General features: G+C 40.3%; 1 protein-coding gene across 1 annotated transcript in view; it reads right to left on the bottom strand.

The window, feature by feature from the left end:
- Positions 1-19,322, bottom strand: part of SUPT16H (SPT16 homolog, facilitates chromatin remodeling subunit) — a 39,805-nt gene that overhangs the window by 4,757 nt on the left and 15,726 nt on the right. The window contains exons 3-22 of the mRNA XM_034994808.1: positions 18,036-18,206; positions 16,688-16,840; positions 15,776-15,922; positions 15,007-15,158; positions 13,995-14,167; positions 12,234-12,324; positions 11,187-11,260; positions 10,943-11,055; positions 9,565-9,630; positions 9,357-9,452; positions 9,132-9,247; positions 8,889-9,042; positions 8,279-8,406; positions 7,609-7,744; positions 7,376-7,502; positions 7,006-7,124; positions 6,373-6,498; positions 5,923-6,035; positions 5,533-5,608; positions 4,990-5,159 (exon numbers count right to left, since the gene is read on the bottom strand). Of these exons, the coding sequence (XP_034850699.1) occupies positions 4,990-5,159; positions 5,533-5,608; positions 5,923-6,035; positions 6,373-6,498; positions 7,006-7,124; positions 7,376-7,502; positions 7,609-7,744; positions 8,279-8,406; positions 8,889-9,042; positions 9,132-9,247; positions 9,357-9,452; positions 9,565-9,630; positions 10,943-11,055; positions 11,187-11,260; positions 12,234-12,324; positions 13,995-14,167; positions 15,007-15,158; positions 15,776-15,922; positions 16,688-16,840; positions 18,036-18,206 (2,501 nt within the window). The remainder of the gene's footprint in view (positions 1-4,989; positions 5,160-5,532; positions 5,609-5,922; positions 6,036-6,372; positions 6,499-7,005; positions 7,125-7,375; positions 7,503-7,608; positions 7,745-8,278; positions 8,407-8,888; positions 9,043-9,131; positions 9,248-9,356; positions 9,453-9,564; positions 9,631-10,942; positions 11,056-11,186; positions 11,261-12,233; positions 12,325-13,994; positions 14,168-15,006; positions 15,159-15,775; positions 15,923-16,687; positions 16,841-18,035; positions 18,207-19,322) is intronic.

The following is a 19,322-nucleotide window of genomic DNA, read 5'->3' as shown; positions in this document are numbered from 1 at the left end:
GATCACAAATTACCAGACACGCAAACAAGCAGAAGAAAAATCAACCAATAGCAACAGACCCAGAAAATACAAAGATGGTGGATGAAAGTATCAGATAATGATATTTAAGAAGTTATTATAAATGAAGAGAGAAACCTGAAGATGCTGAGAAGTGAAGAAATAGGTGTCTCAGGAAAAAAAAGGGGGGGGTACTGAGCAAAAATATTTGAAGAATAATGGCCCCCTGCTTGTCCTCTCTCTCTCTCTAGAAAGAAAAAAAAAGAATGGCCAAAACATTTCTAGATATGATGAAAACTACACACCCCACAGATCTGAGAAGCCCAACACACACTAAGCAGAATAACCATTAAAAACAACAAAACAGGGCGCCTGGGTGGCTCAGATGGTTAAGCGTCTGCCTTTGGCTCAGGTCATGATCCCAGGGTCCTGGGATCGAGTCCCACATCGGGCTCCCTGCTAGGCGGGGAGCTTGCTTCTCCCTCTGCCTCTCTCTCTCTGTCTCTAATGAATAAATAAATAAAATCTTTAAAAAACAAAAACAAAACAAAAAAAACAACAAAACACAGCAAAGCACCTAATAATCAAACTACTAAAAACCACTGATAGAAAATAAAATATCCTGAGGAATCTGTACAGAAGCATGAACAGTGACAGCAGACATTGCAGATGTCTGAGCTGGAAGACAATGGAGCAACATCTCACAAATATTAAAAAAGACTGTCAACTTAAAATCCTACATCCAGCAAAAAACATCATTCTGAAATGAAAGAGAAATAAAGACTTTCAAGAAAAAAGCTGAGAGAATTTGTCACCAGAAAACCTGCAGCTCGGGGCACCTGGGTGGCTGAGTCGGATAAGTGTCTGCCTTTGGCTTGGATCATGATTCCAGGGTCCTGGAATCAAGCCCCACATTGGGCTCTCTGCTCAGTGGGAGCCTGCTTCTCCCTCTGCCTGTCTCTCGCTGGCAAATAAATAAAATCTTTAAAAAAAAAAGAAAAAAAGAAAACTTTCAGCTCAAATGCTAAAGGAGGAGGTTTATTAGGCAAAGAAAAATTAAAGCAGATAGAAGGTTGGTACCACACAATGGAGTGAAGAGCACCAGGAATGGTAAATACATAAGTAAATATTCAAGACTTTTTTCCCCCTTGTTTTATTAATTAAGAGATAACTGCCTGGGGCACGAGGCTGGCTCAGTCAGAAGAGCAAGCAACTCTTGATCTTGGGTCATGAGTTTGAGCCCCATGTTGGGTGTAGAGATTACTAACAAAAAACAAACAAACAATAACAACCAAAAAACCAACCAAACAAAAAAAACAAAAAACCCCAAAAAGACCTTAATATACAATCATAAAAATTAATCCAAAAGGCAGTATATAAAGAGGAGAAAAGCAACAAAGCACAGAGGAGAAAACCAAGAGCAAGATGGTAGATTTAAAACCCAACCATATTGTTAACGATAAATGTAAATGGTCTGATTTCACCAATCCAATTAAAAGTAGAAGAATAGATTAAAACAAGTGAGACCCAAATTTATATGTTGTCTCCAAGGAAGCCACTTTAAACATATAGTTAAAAGTAAAAGGACAGGGCGCCTGGGTGGCTCAGTTGGTTAAGCGACTGCCTTCAGCTCAGGTCATGATCCTGGAGTCCTGGGATCGAGTCCCACATCAGGCTCCCTGCTCAGCGGGGAGTCTGCTTCTCCCTCTGACCCTCCCCCTCTCATGCTCTCTCTCTCTCTCATTCTTTCTCTCTCAAATAAATAAATAAAATCTTTAAAAAAAAAAAAGTAAAAGGACAGAAAAAAGACACATTATACAAACACTAACCAAAATAAAGCTAGAAGCCCACAGTAATGACGCACCAAGTAGATTTTGAAACAAGGACTAAATTTAAAAAAAAAAAAAAGAAACAAGGACTATTATCAGGAATAAGGAAGGACATTTCAGCATGATGAAAAAAATAAAATTAAATTAAACCTCTAGGCAGATTGACAAAAAGAAGAAACATGATCAATATTAGGAATGAAAGGGAACACCATTATAAACTGTACAAATACTAAAACTGATAACTTAGATTAAGACCAGTTTGTTGAGACACAGGCTTCTAAAATTTACATATAGTAGTCAATGTAATATAACCATTTTTTTTTGAAGATTTTATTTGTCAGAACACGAGAAGGGGAGAGCAGCAGGCAGAGGGAGAAGCAGACTCCTCGCTGAGCAAGGAGCCTGATGCAGGACTCAAAACAGGTCCCTGAGATCATAACCCAAGCAAAAGGCAGATGCTTAACCAAGTGAGCCACCCAGGCGTCCCTAATATAGCCAATTTTGAGAAGAAACATATTTGGAAGACTTACACTACCTGATTTCAAGACTTACTAAAGCTACAATAATTATGACAGTGGTATAAGGACACACAGATGCCAACGCAACAGAACACCATCCAGAAACAGACCCTCTCCTACACAGTTGATCTTTTTACAAAGATACCAAGATAATTCAGTAACTAGGGGATAATCTCATCACAAATGGTACTAGAATAATTGGCTATAAGTATGAACCTTGACCCTTACGCTACAGTAGAAAATAAGCTCCAAATGGATCACAAACCTAAATATCAGGCCTGAACCTATAAAACTCTAGGAGAAAACAGAAAATGTTTATGAATCTGGGTTAGTCCATTTATTAGGTAAGACATTAAAAGCACAAATTACAAAAGACAAGAGTAGATTTAACAGATTTCATGAGAATTTTACACTTCTAGTCTTTAAAAGACACTTGAGAAAATGAAGAGGCATAGAAACTACTGAAAGAAAATATATGCAAGGGTAGCCTGGGTGGCTTAGTCGGTTAAGCGGCCGACTCTTAATTTTGGCTCAAGTCATGTTCTCAGGGTCCTGGGATTGAGCCCCGCGTCGGGCTCTGCGCTCAGCAGGGTGTCTGCTTGAGGATTCTCTCTCTAAAATAAATAAATCTTTAAAAAAAAAAAAAAAAAGAAAAACATATACAAAACCTGTATTTGGTTAAGGATTTATATCCAGTCTAAATAATTTTATTTTTATTATTTTTTTAAAGATTTAGAGAGAGAGAGCGAGCATGAATGGGGCGTGGGGCACAGGGAGAGAGAGAATCTCAAGTAGACTACACGCTGACCGCAGAGCCTGACTTGGGGCTCGATCTCACAACCCTGAAATCATGACCTGAGCAGAAATCAAGAGTCCGATGCTTAACTCAGTGAGCCACCCAGATGTCCCTATCCAGTCTAAAGAATTCTTACACCTCAGAAAAGCAACCTCCTTTTATTTTTTATTTTATTTTTAAAGATTTTATTTATTTATCTGACAGAGAGAGAGAGACAGCGAAAAAGGGAACACAAGCAGGGAGAGTAGGAGAGGGAGAAGCAGGCTTCCTGTGGAGCAGGGAGCCCGATGTGGGGTTCGATCCCAGGACCCTGAGATCATGACCTGAGCGAAGGCAGTCGCTTAACCAACTGAGCCACCCAGGCGCCCCAAAAGCAACCTCCTTTTTAACATGGGCAAAAAATACAAAGTGACTTCCTCCAAGACACAGAATGACACATGAGCATATGAAAAGATGTGCAACATCATGGGTCATCATGGAAATGCAAACAAACCACACTGAGACAGCACTGCAGATTAAATGGCGAACATTAAGAAGACCGACAAAACCAAGTGTTGATTAGGATGCACAGCAACAACTCTCACATACTGCAGGTTTTCTGGAAAGTGATTTGATAGTTTCTTACAAAGTTGAACACTGACTTAACCACAAACCATAAGACCCAGCAGTGCCATCGTTTAGGTCATCTACCCAAGAAATGAAAACCTGTGTTTACACTTTAAAGACCTGTATGTAATGTTTATAGCAGCTATTCGTAAGAGCCCCCACATGGAAACAACTCAAACGTCTACTAAGTGGTAAATGAAGTATGGAATATCCATGCAATGGAATACTCCTCAGTAATAAAAAGGATGCACTCAACAACTTTAAAAATTTCAAAAGCACTGAGCTAAGTGAAGGATGCAAGATACAAAAGATTACATACTGTAGGCTTCCATTTATGTGAAATTCTAGAAGAAGCAATTCTATCACTGTACCGTGACATAAACCAGGGATACAACTGTGGGAAGGGGAATGACTATAAAGGAACTTTTAGGAGTGAAGAAGTATTCTATATCCTGATTATGATGGTAGATTTGAAACTGTATACATTTGCTACAACTCATCAAATCACATACTTAAATTGGTGAATTTTATTACACGTAAGTTTTCCCTCAATAAAAGTCATATACATTTACACATAATATTTGTGACATCACACCACCTACATGCATGTTTCTTAGGAAAATGCTCAGGGAGACCATAAATTTGTATCTTTCTCATAACTTATTTCTACGTTCTCTCAACTCACTTCTTAAGAGGACGTTTACATTTATAGCACTTGCCCTTCACAGGTAAGGGGGGTGAGGGTGGAGGGCACAGCGAACTATACTCATGGCTACCCAGGCCTTACCCTTCACATCTAGGGAATAACATCTCCTGGATACGGAGTTCTCATACTTCCAAGAGAAACTGTTTTAGCTGAAGTGTGTAAATATGGATGTCAAAGGCTAAAATAAAAATAATTTCTATCTCCTCTTTCAATAAAAACAAGAGAAAGAAATATGCCTCCCTTTTTATAATTAAATTATTACGTCTTTAGATTTTTTTATATACGTATCAAGGAGAATAAAAAAAATCTTAGACTTTGTTTCTGTATGGATAAATATTCATCAACTACTGTTGGAATTTCAGGAAAAAGTTATTAACTCTAATAGATTCCAAATTTTTAAGTCCTGGGCTGTAACTCAACCCAAAGGCAGTTTTACCCTTAAGTATACCAGCACATTTTATATACAACACAGCACACTTACATTCTGTAACACAGGGCTCACCGGGTAAATGGGAGACTGCTGGCCAATTTACTTACTTCAACCATTCCTTGATGGGGTCTAGGGAGGCTACAGGAATGGCGTTGATCATCGTGACTTTCTTGCTGTAGTCCTTGTACACTATCACCATATCAAAGTTCTTCAGGTGAAACTGAACCCGCTCAAAGTGAATCAGCTCCACTTCATCCAAGGTCACCACAAAAGGTGGCTGTTAGGGAGAAACTGGATCACTACCACATAAGTCCCCTAAAGCACCAGTCTTTTCAAATTCTGTCAGAATCTTTTTTTTTTTTTTTTTTTAAGATTTTATTTGTTTGAGAGAGAATGAGCACTCCAGTTTTTTTTGGGAAAGACTAAAAGCAATACAATGTGCTGAGAAGCCTCAGTAAATGGATTTGTAAGATCAAAATCCTTCCTCAAGGAGAAAATAATTTAAGAAAACTTTAAAAAAAAAGAAAATAAAGTAACTATCAAAAATGAAAATCATCAGAAATAATAAGGAGCTAGTTTTCAAAACACCTATGCTTCCGCTTTCTTTTCTCTAACAATTTTCTTACTAAACGGAGGTAAGAAATACTCACCCACTCTGTAGCATTTACCAGCGCACTACTAGTGGGCTGAAGGAGGCAAGTACTCCTGTAAGGAGCTCCATTAAATCTGAAAAAGAATAAGAAAAAAGACTCAGATAAGATTGGGCCCATTGCAAGAGAAATTTGCTGCCCCAATACACTTCTTTCCTTTTCCCACCCCAGCATGCATACTGGAGAGTCATTTACAGGGGAAGCCTCTAAGTCTGAGCCACTCACCCCAGCCCTAAAAATGTTCAAGCAGGAATGGATGTCTCAGAGGTTTTCAATCAAAGGAAAAAGGGAATGATCTGTTATGTTGAGTTATTATAAAGGAAGAATAACTAATTTTTCTAATAGCTAGACAACCACACTTCAGGCCAAAAAGATGAGGAGATATGTTACCCCAAGTCCCTAAAAGGCACTTCAAATTCCAGTTCCTCCTTTGTTAGAGCCTCTACTTTCTCAATGAAATTTTTAAAGGCTGTTTTCAGTTTGTGCCTCATTTCTCGTTCCATCTGTAGAAGAAAAAAAAATACTAATTAACCACAGCCATCACTTTACTTGTTAATAGTACATCCCTTCAGCAAGCCCGAAGTGCTTTGACAGGCCTTAATTGTCACACCCACGATGCCGACACGGACACTGTCCTAGAGGCCATTACACCGTAACTGCACGGCCGAGGCGGCAACTGACGTCTCATCCACAAGCCACGGCATTAGGCCAACCCCGTACACACTCGAGTGGTTCCATAGAAAGATTCAGGGGTTGCTCATAAAATACGACTCACTGAACTCAGATCTGAAGCACAAGCTACGTCAGTACCCTGCACATACAACAGGAAATGTCACAGACCTGCTCAGCATAGAGGTCATCTCGGTCATGCATGTGCTGATGTTTGCCCAAGTCCGTGGTGATCTCTCCCACTTCTGTGTAGAACTGCACATCTGTGTGCCGCTTCTTCCCAAACATGATGGCATTCTGGGGGCAGAGGAGAAAGCACAAAAAAGAAGTCAGAAACTCAAAGAAGCAGATAACGACAACAAACAACATGAAAACAGAAATAATACCTACGCTGGAAACCATGGCATTTATGTAGAGATAGTTAAACCATCCCTGGGGTCATCATAAATAATGACATTTGGGAATGTGAGAGCATATGAATTTTAAAAAGTACTCCTATTTATTAGGATGGACTTTACAGATTATGCTGGAAATAAACTGTGTCTAAAGCAACATTTTTCTACTGCAGAAACAGGAATTTGGAGAAAACCTTATGTTTGGTGGTCGTTAGATATCACACCAAAGGAACGTACATGCTGAGCACCCTCTAGATTTCAGACACGGTGGACTTTATAAACATTATCTCATTCAACCTTCTTAATAATCTTATGTGACAGGTGGTATCACTCATCACTATTTTAAAGAAAAGAGGGTGACACAAAGATCTTGCCCAACGTCTGACAGCTAGTAAGGAGACAGGTGTACCTTGAGGTGAAAGTGCAAGACAATAATCATTTCTCCATCACACGGCTGAAACAAAGCGTGCTTGATGTTATTGTACAGGATATCCACTTTGTCTCCTCGAACAGAGGTGAAGCGGAAGCCTGGGGACAAACAAACGAAGCTGCTAAACGTCAAACAGGAGCATGAGTGGAGGCCAGAAGACACTGCATCCTTCCTGGCTGATGTGAACAGGGTCAGAGAAAATGCCAAAAACTATACAGGGCTTTCCATTCCTTGTGCCCACGAGGAATGTCAGTAGATTCCTCCCAGCGTTTCCCTGGTGTACTCTATTATCTGATCATCTACAAACGTGCCCCAGCGACAAAGCCCAGACCCATGAGATCATCCATACCATTGACATGGGCCTCCAGTGACCCCTGCATCCTCTTTTGGGCAATGTTTGGGCGAATGTATAGATCTTTCAGTTTGGGATTACTCCGGTTGAGATTGATCACCAGGGAGTCTTGTTTCACAATGCCCTAAGCAGAATGAGAATTAATGTGAATCCTCACGTATGTCTGCTGTGTCCGCCAAACCCACACGTATCCTGTTACAGAAAGGTCCTTTGTTGGTGTTCAAGCTCACCTCCTTCTCCTTTTCTTCTGCTTCCCGGGTCTTATAGCGCTTCTGTACTTCTTTTATAATTCGGAAAGCATTCTGGAGGTTCAAGGCCGGTACTGTCTGTTCTCCAGGTGCCTTCATATTTGAAGCTCGGTACGTACTGTTAAAAAGGGGAAGCCAGAACTTATATAAGTTTCTGTATCAGGCTGGGTAACTTGCACTCTCTACTCTATTTTTAACTGACTTAGTATCTTTCAGGAAAAAAAGGTACCAGTGAATGGTAGGACAATGTCTGGAAAGCTGAAAAACATCTCCCTTTCTTCTCTCTTAAGTAGAGAATATTATAAATGGCTAATCCACTGGGTGGGAAATCACACTGATTTTTCAAATCTGGCATAGTCAATTATCCCATTCCATACCATGAAGGAATGGACTCCAATGAGGCACACATTTCCTATTTATGATTCTACTGCAAAACATATGTAATCAGTTTAACATATTTTCATGAGGATTCCAAATTGGGTTCCATCCTCAAAACAGTACAAAGCTAGCAGGATGATCCTAAACAGGTACCACCAAGGGAGGCTCTGCCATTCATAAGATGAGGGAGGACACAGCACAGACAATGAAATGTTTCTGAGAATACCGCTCCAACCAGCAGGGATTTGGGGATGGTCTTTTCCTGGGGACTCACATTTCCTTGACAAAAGTGGCTTCTGGGTTAGGAAAGATGTTGCCCTCATTCCTGCCCAGAGCACTGCCTGGGCAATAGAAGTTGATTCGCAAGTACGTATAATCTCCTTCCACGGACATGCTTATATTCTGCTCAAAGAAAGGAAAAGCATTGACAAAATAAACAGGTTTCTTTCCAAATTCAAGATTAGTAGTCATGGGGACACAAAGTTAAGTTGCGAGTTACAAGCTGACTGCTAAACCCAGCCTGTAAACCTCGATCTAGCTCTAATCAACTGTACCTTATTTTTTTATATGACCAAATGTGTGCTTCCAAAAGGACCACTGACTTCTCAGAGCACCTGGAGCCACATGTCCCACTACACATTAAAAAATGCTTAACGCAAATGATTTTTCTAGACTAGACCACTGAACTTTCTAACCAAATGAAAACTGGGGAGGAAGGCGAGTGACAGCAGGAGGCAAGGAGAGGAGAAGCTGATAAAGTGAGAAGGGTGGAGTCCAAAGGAGCAGAGGGTGGGAGGGACGGTGCAGTTCGAAAAAGAATGTGCGGAGAGCACAATTAGTAGTTTCCGAAACAGCCTGGATGGAGCCTGACTCGGCATTCATACCTTGATTGTGGCAATGTGAAAGGGCGTCGCGATACCGAACACCGGCATTATCACAGTTTCGTATTTCTTATCGATATAGATCTTCATTTCCCGAATATGTGGTTCCTTAGGCATCAAAGATGGGTTTTTATAGGACACGTTAGATTTGCGAGCTCTGGAGTGGGGATAAAAAATTTTTTTGAGAAATTTTTACAAATCACATGTGAACCTAAGACAACCTCGCTGCCCAACACAAACGCTTACTTCTGAATCTGTTGTTCTCCTTTCTGTTCTGTCAGTCGCCTCTTTGCTTCCTCATTGAGTTGAGCTGCCAGTTCCTTTTGATGTGCTCTTCGTTTCTCTTCTGCAGTCATCTCGTTCTAGAGAAAGACAAACCCAAGTCAGCAGAAGTGTCACTCCTACAAATGTGCCTCAGATACGAGCCATAGGACAGGTAGAGATCGATGTAAACTGAAACCGTAAACTCACTCGTGTTCTTTCTGTAAGTAATGCTGCCCGAGAACCTCTTCCCAACAGGTCCTCGGCCTCATCTTTCTCCTCCTCCTCCTCTTCTTCATCCTCATTCTGTGGGGAAAAAATCATACTCAGAAATTCGGTTTTAATCTTTTTAGCCAATATAATTTTTGCCTTTTCACAGTACCAAACTTCCTACACCACTTATCTTCCTTCTTCCTACCTTTAGAAAAATCCCCACGTTCTTCACTTTCTTCTTCACAGAAGTGAGAACAGTAGCTGGGCCATCCTGGAATAAAAGGAAGAAGTCAGATATTTATAAGAGCATTTAAATGAGGCACTTTCACTTTCTAGCCTCATATATAGGAGGGCAGGGCTTTGAAACTTCTGGATACTAAAATCTTTGACAATACATACATACAGATTTTATCTTCCCAACCTCATGAGGAACTGTAATTTGGGAGACAATACTGAGATAATGGTTAAGAACACAGGCTTGATTTGAAACCTGGCTCAATCACTTCCTAGTGGTGACATCTGGCTACGGACTGCTTCTGCTCTGTGTCCCAGTTTTTTTTTTTTTTAAAGATTTTATTTATTTATTTATTTGAGACAGAGAGAACGAGAGAGAGAGAGCACATGAGAGGGGGGAGGGTCAGAGGGAGAAGCAGACTCCCTGCAGAGCAGGGAGCCCGATGCGGGACTCAATCCAGGGACTCCAGGATCATGACCTGAGCCGAAGGCAGTCGCTTAACCAACTGAGCCACCCAGGCGCCCCGTCCCAGTTTTTTTATCCGAGGGTAGAATCTACTGCGCAGGATGTTAGAATTCAATGAATTACTGCATAAAAGTCCTTATATAATAAGAATACAAAAGTATTTGCTATTAAGCTTAAGAATCAGTTCTGGGGTGCCTGGGTGGCTCAGTTGGTTAAGCGACTGCCTTCGGCTCAGGTCATGATCCTGGAGTCCCGGGATCGAGTCCCACATCGGGCTCCCTGCTCGGCAGGGAGTCTGCTTCTCCCTCTGACCCTCCTCCCTCTCATGCTCTCTGTCTCTCATTCTCTCTGTCTCAAATAAATAAATAAAATCTTTAAAAAAAGAATCAGTTCTGATTTTAAAAAAAAAGGACAAAGGCCCAGAACAAGCAAATCCTTAGAAAGTGGTTTAGTCATTACCTAGGTTTGGGAGGCTAAGGTACCGGGTTTCTTTGTGAGGTGATAAAATGTTCTAAAATTAGATTGTGGTGATGGTTGCACAACTGAAAATCACTAAATATTACTGAATTATACACTTTCAGTGGGTGAATTGTATGGTATATAAACTGTAGCTCAATAAAACTGTTTTTAAAGTAAAATAAAAGAATCAGTTCCCGTTATTATCATTACCAGGGTTCAAGCCACAAAGTAATGAATGGCTTGGTTTAAATCATTCCTGTACTTGAATGACAATCTCTGTTCCTAGCTGTATTAGGTCACTGTCCCGGATCCCTCCCTTCAGCTAGCATTTGACAAACACTTCCAAGAAAAAAACCCATATAGTACAAAATGTACCTCAAATGTCAGTTCACAAACACTCAAAAGTTGAAGAAGCAATACACACCTCATCCACAAGCACTGTGTCACCGATGAAGAGAGCATAGGTTTTCTCTTCTGGTTTCTTCCCTTCCTTGTTAGTCAGATCTGAGAATCCCAAATTGATGCTGAAAACCATCCCTACAACAGCAAACAGGAATCAGTGTCTAACTGTGAGAGAATGGAAAAGGGTAGATTTTACACAAAAAAGGGGGAAATAAAGCTATAGGAAACTACTCAAAAAAGTATTTTCCTAAAGCTGTAAAACTCACCCTTTTTCAGTTTGTACTGATTTTTACTATTAATTACTAAAGAGCCTTCACGGAATTCAATTCCCATTCCGAACCTAAAAAAGAAATGAAGAGAAACTTCAGCAATAGGCTAAAAGATCTCTAACATGGGTCAAGTACAATATATTCTATTGCAATTTTCAGGATAAGGCAGGCAAACATGTTGAGTGATTTGCCTCTGCTCATCAGTCAGTTAAGGAGCAAGATTTCAGGACAATCTTTGGGCTAATAATATGTTGAAAAGAATTTCCTAATTAAGTACCTCATGTAACATTTATTACATCAAGCCTTCTTTATTTTAGCTTACTCACCCATATTTAAATTTTAATAGTCTAACATGAAATCAAATTAAGCGTTTTCCTATAAACAACTTGGCAGACTGTTAATGGGTACATTACCAAGACTGTAATAAGTGGATTAAGCAAGGCGACTGTTAGTGGAATGTTGATAACTAGGATTCATTAAGTCGCCTGGGCTGGGACTTGGTACAGGTTAATATATTTCCTCTTGTCCATCAGAGAAATTCAGAAAGAAACTATATATCCCAGACTAGTTTTCATCTAAGGAAACTGACCAGAGCCTTTGTTTCCCAAAATGTCTTTGGTTCTCTAAGATGTTCTTAAGTATTTCTAAGTGTTCAATGGTCAAATACACCTGAGAAATGCTGAATTAAATAAAAATTGAAAAAAAAATGTAAATAGTAGGATATCACAGAGTATTTCATTTGCAAACGTGAGCTGAGGTATTCTAAGAGAGGAAATACAGTAAGTAATGTGCCCTAACACTAGTAAGTTAAGCCTAGAACACCTACTGGTATCTACTACATTGGTCTGGAAAAATCTCCACCCCATCCCTGGGTGTAGAAATGAAATCTTTCTCACATTCTCTGATAACACTATATGTTTGGCATGTAAGTTTAATATTTAATAGTCAGTAAATGATGGGTGAATCAATCTAAGAATATTTTGCCTGACCACGGCCAGTCAGGAAAACTGTCTCAGAGTGACAATGTACATCATCACATCTTACCCTAGATTTTTGGTGATTTTGTTCAGCAGCTCTGGCTTCTGCTTTTTAACCACGTCCATGACAGCATTATACACATCACATATCTTCACACCTAATGACAAGACAGAGAGGAAACAGTATCTTTCAGGAAAAAAAAAAAGTTTCATTTGGTTCGGTTTGTCAACATTTTTTCACCTGTCCCCTAAAGCAGAGTTTCTCAAGTGTGAACTAAGAAATTCAGCTGTGGGGTGCCTGAGTGGCTCAGTTGCCTGAGTGTCTGGCTCCTGATTTCGGCTTGGGTCATGGGATCAAGCCCCACATGGGGCTCTGTGCTCAGCATGGAGCCTGCTTGTCCCTCTTCCTCTCCACTGGCCCCTCCCTGCGTGTGCCTACGCGTGCTGTCTCTCTCCCCAAAATAAATAAATTAAAAAAAATTTTTTTAGGGGCGCCTGGGTGGCTCCGTCGTTAAGCGTCTGCCTTCGGCTCAGGTCACGATCCCAGGGTCCTGGGATCGAGCCCTACTTCGGGCTCCCTGCTCCGTGGGAAGCCTGCTTCTCCCTCTCCCACTCCCCCTGCTTGTATTCCCTCTCGCTGTGTCTCTCTCTGTCAAATAAATAAGTAAAATCTTTAAAAAAATAAATAAAAAAAAAAATTAAAAAAAATTTTTTTAAAGATTTATTTGAGAGAGAGTGCATGCATGCACTCCAGCAGGAAGAGCAGAGGGAGAGGGAGAGAGAATCTCAAGCAGACTGCACTGAGCGTGGAGCCCGAACTCGGGCTTATGACCCTGAGGACCACGACCTGAGCTAAAACCAAGAGTTGCAAGCTTAACTGACTGCACCAATAAAAATCTTAAAATAAAAAAAAAAAAAGCAGCTGCAGGAGTAGTAGGGATTAGAAATTTGCATTTTTAAAAACGATTTACCTAGTCACCTAGTCATTACAATGCTTGAGAATCACTGACTCAGGAGAACTATGGGATGCTAGGTAGTCTCAGGGAAATAATTTAAGAGTCGATAAATGGCATGACATTAAAGTTACACATTTTGAAAAACAGGACTACGGAATGGGTGAATTACTATGAGAAGGACTCCAGCCTTAACTTTTCACGATCCAGGATATGAATAGACATTTCAAGCCAGAATAGTCTAGATATGGTGGCCTCAAAGGGGTCCTTATCCTCACCAAGCTACCTGTGACTACGATTTCCAATGGGATTTCTCAAGATTGGCTTGAGATCTTGAGGAGGAATGGTGTCTAGAAGTGATGGGCACATAGGTGGGCTTAGAGTGGCTTAAAGGTGGAACACATAAAGTCCCATTTAGCCAACTGGGGGTGTGGAGTTTCAAGACAAAAGAGGTATGGTGTCAAGCACTTTGCTGCCTTTTGAGGTAGATAATTGCTTGCCTAGCAGAGTTGCTATTAGTTCTGTTCTTCGACTATGATTCCTTGTATCCACTTGATGTAGAATTAGCAATACAGGTTGTTGCCAGAGATACTAGTTCTCAGAACCTTCTAAAGAAAAGTAATAAGGCCAAGGTGTTTTATGAAGATCTGGACACAGAGGCCTAACCAGTCACAGTTTTTTGTAAACACCAATGTAAAACCAAAGTAACTACTCAGGCCTAAAAGAAGAATGAAGAATGAAATGCTAGGATGATTCAAGGTTAGTAAAATCTGATTCTATTTTAGTATAAGAGCCTCAGGAATAGAAATGCACATAAACACTAGAAACATTTTTGTTAACATCATTTCCAAACCTTCTTTTCTAAGCCACCTCACCATGTCTTAATTCCTTTAGCAGTTCCTCTTGAAGTTGGAGCAAAAAGTTGTAATTTTCTTGAACTTCCTGAGAAGGGTCAACCATCAAAGTGCGAACAAGGTTGGAGCAGTAAGATTTGAAGCGAATACCCATGGCACAAGTGATGGCCCCAAAATGCATGTGATTCTTGTCACTAGAGACCAAAGGAAGAAAGCATTCCATTACGCAAACGAGCAAAGTCCTTAGTATCACCGACATACGACATTTGTAATCACTACCTTTCCCTGCTCTATCCCAAAGCTGAAGCAGAAGGACTTAAACTTTTTTTTTTAAGTAAACAAACCAGGTTATAAGGGAGTAAAATTAGTGACAAAAACTTATAGAATAAAAATTCAGTGAAAAGCTGAGTTGTGGTGTCCTAAATAGACAAAGAATATACCAAATTCTATTCATTATAGTTCAATTCTATTCATTATAGTGCAGGGGAAAGCGTCACTTATCCACCAGCCACTGTGAACTGTAGTATTCATTATGAATTAGCCCTAGTCCCTTCAGCCTGAACAGGAAAAACAGCGTTCTCTACAATACTTTTAAAAATTAGAAGAATTACATTATGGCATATCTAATAATACCTTAATGGTTTTTCTCAACATGTTTTGCATTTTTTGTTGGTATTTTTAATCATCTGGAAAAGCAAAATCAAATAAATGCTCAAGTCAGAAATGAGTACCAATGTGAAATAAAATAGAAATAAGCTAGGGCGCCTGGCTGGCTCAGTCTGTGAAGTGTGTGACTCTTGATCTCCCAGTTTTGAATGTGAGCCCCACACTGGGTATAGAGATTACTTAAAAATAAAATCTTAAAAAAAAAAGAAGTATGTGTAGAATAAAACAACAAGATAACGTAGAAGGCAGACTAATGGTTATTCTGTCTCTTCCCACTTTTCTGAATTCCAGAATGAGCCCAAGAAAAAAACAGGCCAAAAGTTGAAACGCTCTGGTTGTTGTTATATTTTGAAGTTCTCATACTTACCTCACCACACTGAACTTGAGATTATAGTTGCCACCACTTTGAATGATAGGGGGGTAACACATTTCCACAGTAGAAGGGTCTGCCCCAGCTAGGTATTTTTTCTCTTCAATGGCCTTTTCCACAGACTCAGCCAGTTTGCTGTGTCGAACTTTCTGTAAGCATGCCCAGAAATAAAACAGTATTTACAATATTCATCAAACAGTGGCAAAGAGTTTTGGGTTTTTGGACATTATTGTTTGAAGACAACATATATCCTGATATCACTTGGGACGCTAAAAAAGTCTTATGAAATGGTCTACATGTCAGATAACACAGTGGTATACCTGCAAAGCCGATTTTGAGAACAATATGTGAATTTACAGCTATGGAAGGAATTCTCAAATAAAATACTGAATAACCTCAAGAAACTATAGCGCAGGTTTATAGTTACTTTGAAAGAGAGATGGCAGGGCGCCTGAGTGGCTCAGTTGAGTGTCCAACTCTTGGTTTCAGCTCAGGTCATGATCTCCAGTTGTGAGACTAAGCCCTGCAAAAGGCTCCCTGCTCAGTAGGGAGACTGCTTGGGATTCTCTCTCTCCCCCCCCCTCCCCCACTGCATGCACAGGCGCACGTGAGTGGTCTCTCAAATAAATAAATCTATGTATCAAAAATAAATTTATGTATTAAAGGCCTAATTTCAAAGAAGCTGAACACACACCAAAAAGCACTGCATGGGAGGGACTTATTTCTGCTTCATTAAAACAGTAAAGACTTGCCCCTCTCCATTTACCTCATCTGCGTCAACTATTTCCATGACTCTTTCCTTGAAGAATTTGTTGAAGACCTCAGAGGTGATGCTAGCTGCTTTCTTCATTAGGTTGAGCTCCCCATCCTCCTTTACAGCAATGGTATAGGCCACAACTGCACTGATATCTATCTGCAGTCAAAGTGATAAGAGTTTCTAACATGTAAATAGAGAATTGCTCAAGAAATGCATCGCTCCCTTGGGGCGCCTGGGTGGCTCAGTCGTTAAGCGTCTGCCCTCGGCTTGGGTCATGGTCCCAGGGTCCTGGGATCGAGCCCCGCATCGGGCTCCCTGCTCCGCGGGAAGCCTGCTTCTCCCTCTCCCACTCCCCCTGCTTGTGTTCCCTCTCTCGCTGTGTCTCTCTCTGTCAAAGAAATAAAAATCTTAAAAAAAAAAATGCATCCCTCCCAATTTGACTATCATCAGTGAATATATCTGGTTATTTAGCAAACGATTCATCAGTAGTTTACAAAATACTGAACTACTCTTTTCTTGGATTGAATAAACATTTAAAATAGCTCTCTACCAGGTCACAGTGTGTATTCTAATAGGTATTACATTAATGAATCATTTAAATGTAAATGCAAATGATCCTCCCTAAAGGATTTTGTAAAGCCTGAAGAAAGAAGACAGGCAGGAGAGCAGGGAGAAAAAATATGTATTGTCTGGAATAAGAGATTTTTCTGTTTCCCTCTGAAATAGCTGAACTATCTTCCCAATGCCTCACCCCTGACTGAAAAGTCAAACTGCTTACTGCTCAGCCAAACAGAATGAAAAATGGAAATGTAAAGGAATACAGTTTTCCCAAAACAAATACTTTGCACTATCTGTTATGGAAGCCTCTCACACTTCTGTCTTCCCAACTGCCAATCTGTTTGTTTCCAGGACTATTCTTACTTTGTCAAAGCCCTCTTTGTTGAGGCAGTCATTCCAGTTCTTCATGAACTCTCCAGGGAATTTGTCTTTGCTGAACACTCCAATCTTCTTGCCATTCTTGCTTTCTTTAATGGCTTCAATCATTTTGTCAAAGCTGCTCTTATTGCTTTCATTCTATCAGTGCCCCAAAGAAAAAAAGGGGTTAATCAGTTTTAGAATTAGACATCTATGTTCTACTAGTAACAGGCAGAGACAAATATTTGGAACCCCAGAAAGAATAAATTCTCTCCTCATGCCCCATCTACTTCCTTGGGACAGACTATATAACACACTAAAAGTTAACACAAAATTTCTTCGGATATTTTTATATACTGAAGAGCCACATAAGTTGACAAGACTATTCTTTTTCTTTAGGAACAGCTAAAACACTCACACAAGGTGAACAATATTCTGAGAAAAAGTGCCAGAAAGTATGACAAAAAAGATTACATGTGGGGTACCTGGGTGGCACAGTAGATTAAGCATCTGTCCCTTGGTTTCGGCTCAGGTCTGCTCTCTGGGTTGTGAAATCGAGCCCGGCGTCAGGCTCTGCACTCAGCTCAGGGTCTGCTTAAGACTCTCTCTCCCGCTCCCTCTGCCCCTCCCCTACCACAGCATACAGGTGCCTGTGTGCATGCTCACATGCTCGCTCTCAAAAACATCTTAAAAAAAAAAAAACCACGCGATAAAAACTGAAAAGGAGGTATATCTGTTTCCTTAAGGACATTTAAAATTATTTATTCTAGGGGCACCCAGCTGGCTGAGTCAGTAGAGCATGCGGCTCTTTTTTTTTTTTTTTAAAGATTTATTTATTTGAGAGAGCGAGAATGAGAGAGAGTACATGAGAGGGGGGAGGGTCAGAGGGAGAAGCAGGCTCCTCGCTGAGCAGGGAGCCTGATGTGGGACTCGATCCTGGGACTCCAGGATCATGACCTGAGCCGAAGGCAGTTGCTTAACCAACTGAGCCACCCAGGCGCCCAAGCATGCAGCTCTTAATCTCGGGGTGGTGAGTTCGAGCCCCACACTGGAGGTAGAGATGACTTAAAAAAAAAAAAAAAAGTTATTTATTCTAATGAAGGTACTAAGATGAAAAAAACCAGCTGACAGTATCCTCGAGAATGGACAGATAAAGTGATTTTGCTACAGAACTGACAGGGTTACTGAACTTTTTTCTTCTTAACAACACAACAAAGATGTGACAGAACTTTGTAATTACAACCACAGTCAGCTAAAATCTTCCTCTGTATTCTTTTAAATTCTTAGAAGGCATTTCTATTCATCACTTTAAACATTCTCTCACATTTATGACATGTTCTTTATTAGTTCTGACCTTTTCCCGTATCAGCAGAGTGATGGCAGGGGCTCCATTAGCATTCTCATTGCCCTTAGTGTTGGCAATCTGTTTTAAAAACTCCACTTTCTTCTTGCTGGCCATAAAGATGATTTTGTCATCACAGAAGACCATGATAGTATCAGTCAGTTCATAACCAAAGAGCCATGTCTACAGGAAAAGACAGTATGTGATAACAGTATTTACAGATAAAAAAAAATTGATGCACTTACTCAGAAATATTTATAAAATAAGGTATCCGGAATTAGCTTCAAAATAATGTAGATGCAGATACAAATGAAATGAAGCTGGCCAAGAGCTGGCAATTTATTGGATAATGGGTACGTGGGAGTTCACATGTATTATCTACTCTGATGTCTGAAATAGTCCATAATAAAGACCATCAGTTCTTTTGGATAATCTGTGTTTACAGGAACTATACTGTTGTTTAATAGGACAGAAATGCATAAAACCACAGACAAAGTAGCACATCAGGGAACTGCACATTCTAGCTCCTCCAATGACTGCCAGTTGCCTACCAATTATTCATTTCTTCTTCCTCAGAAAGATGGGATTGTTAGCTGGGCACACTACTCTGCATGAAGACTATTTCCCATCCTTTCTTGCAGCTAAGTATGGCCATTAAGTTCTGGCCAAAAAGTTGTAAGTAGGAGTATTCTGTGAGACTTCAAGCAAGTCTCCTTATAAAGGGAAGGGTGTCTCCATTTTTTTTCCCTTTCTCCATTCTTTCTGCTTGGAATGCAGATATAACGGCTAGAGCGCTAGCAAATTTTGCACCACGGGCTGGACTCTATGTATGGCAGAGTAGAGACCTGAAAAACCCTGCATCCCCGAAGACTAACTAAAAGAAAAAGAACTGGGCCGCTGGGTGGCTCAGTCGGTTAGTCTGACTTTGGCTTAGATCCTGATCTGGGGTCCTGAGATCAAGCCACGTGTCCGGTCCGGCTCCACACTCAGCGGGGAGTCTGCTTCTCCCCTCTCTCTGCCCCTCCCCCCACTCATGCTCCCCCCTTCTCTCTAATAAATAAAATCTTCAAAAAAATAAAAGAGGAAGAACTGTTTTGCTTAATTCAGTTATATTTTTTTGTTATATCCCAGTTTACAGACTTCTCTTTCCTTATGTTCTAAGCACTCTCCAGTAAACTTTTATGTTTCTTTTTTTAGTTGAAGTATAGTTGTTTCTTTTTATAGAAGAATGAGACATGGGATTGAGGAATTAAACTTTTGATGTGGCTAGTGACTACCACGCGAACAGCGCAAGTCGAT

The sequence above is a fragment of the Mirounga leonina genome, unplaced genomic scaffold (assembly GCF_011800145.1).
Source record: "Mirounga leonina isolate KUSES-001 unplaced genomic scaffold, KU_Mleo_1.0 Mir_91, whole genome shotgun sequence".
Taxonomy (NCBI): domain Eukaryota; kingdom Metazoa; phylum Chordata; class Mammalia; order Carnivora; family Phocidae; genus Mirounga; species Mirounga leonina.
This window is presented reverse-complemented; position numbering and strand designations above follow the sequence as displayed.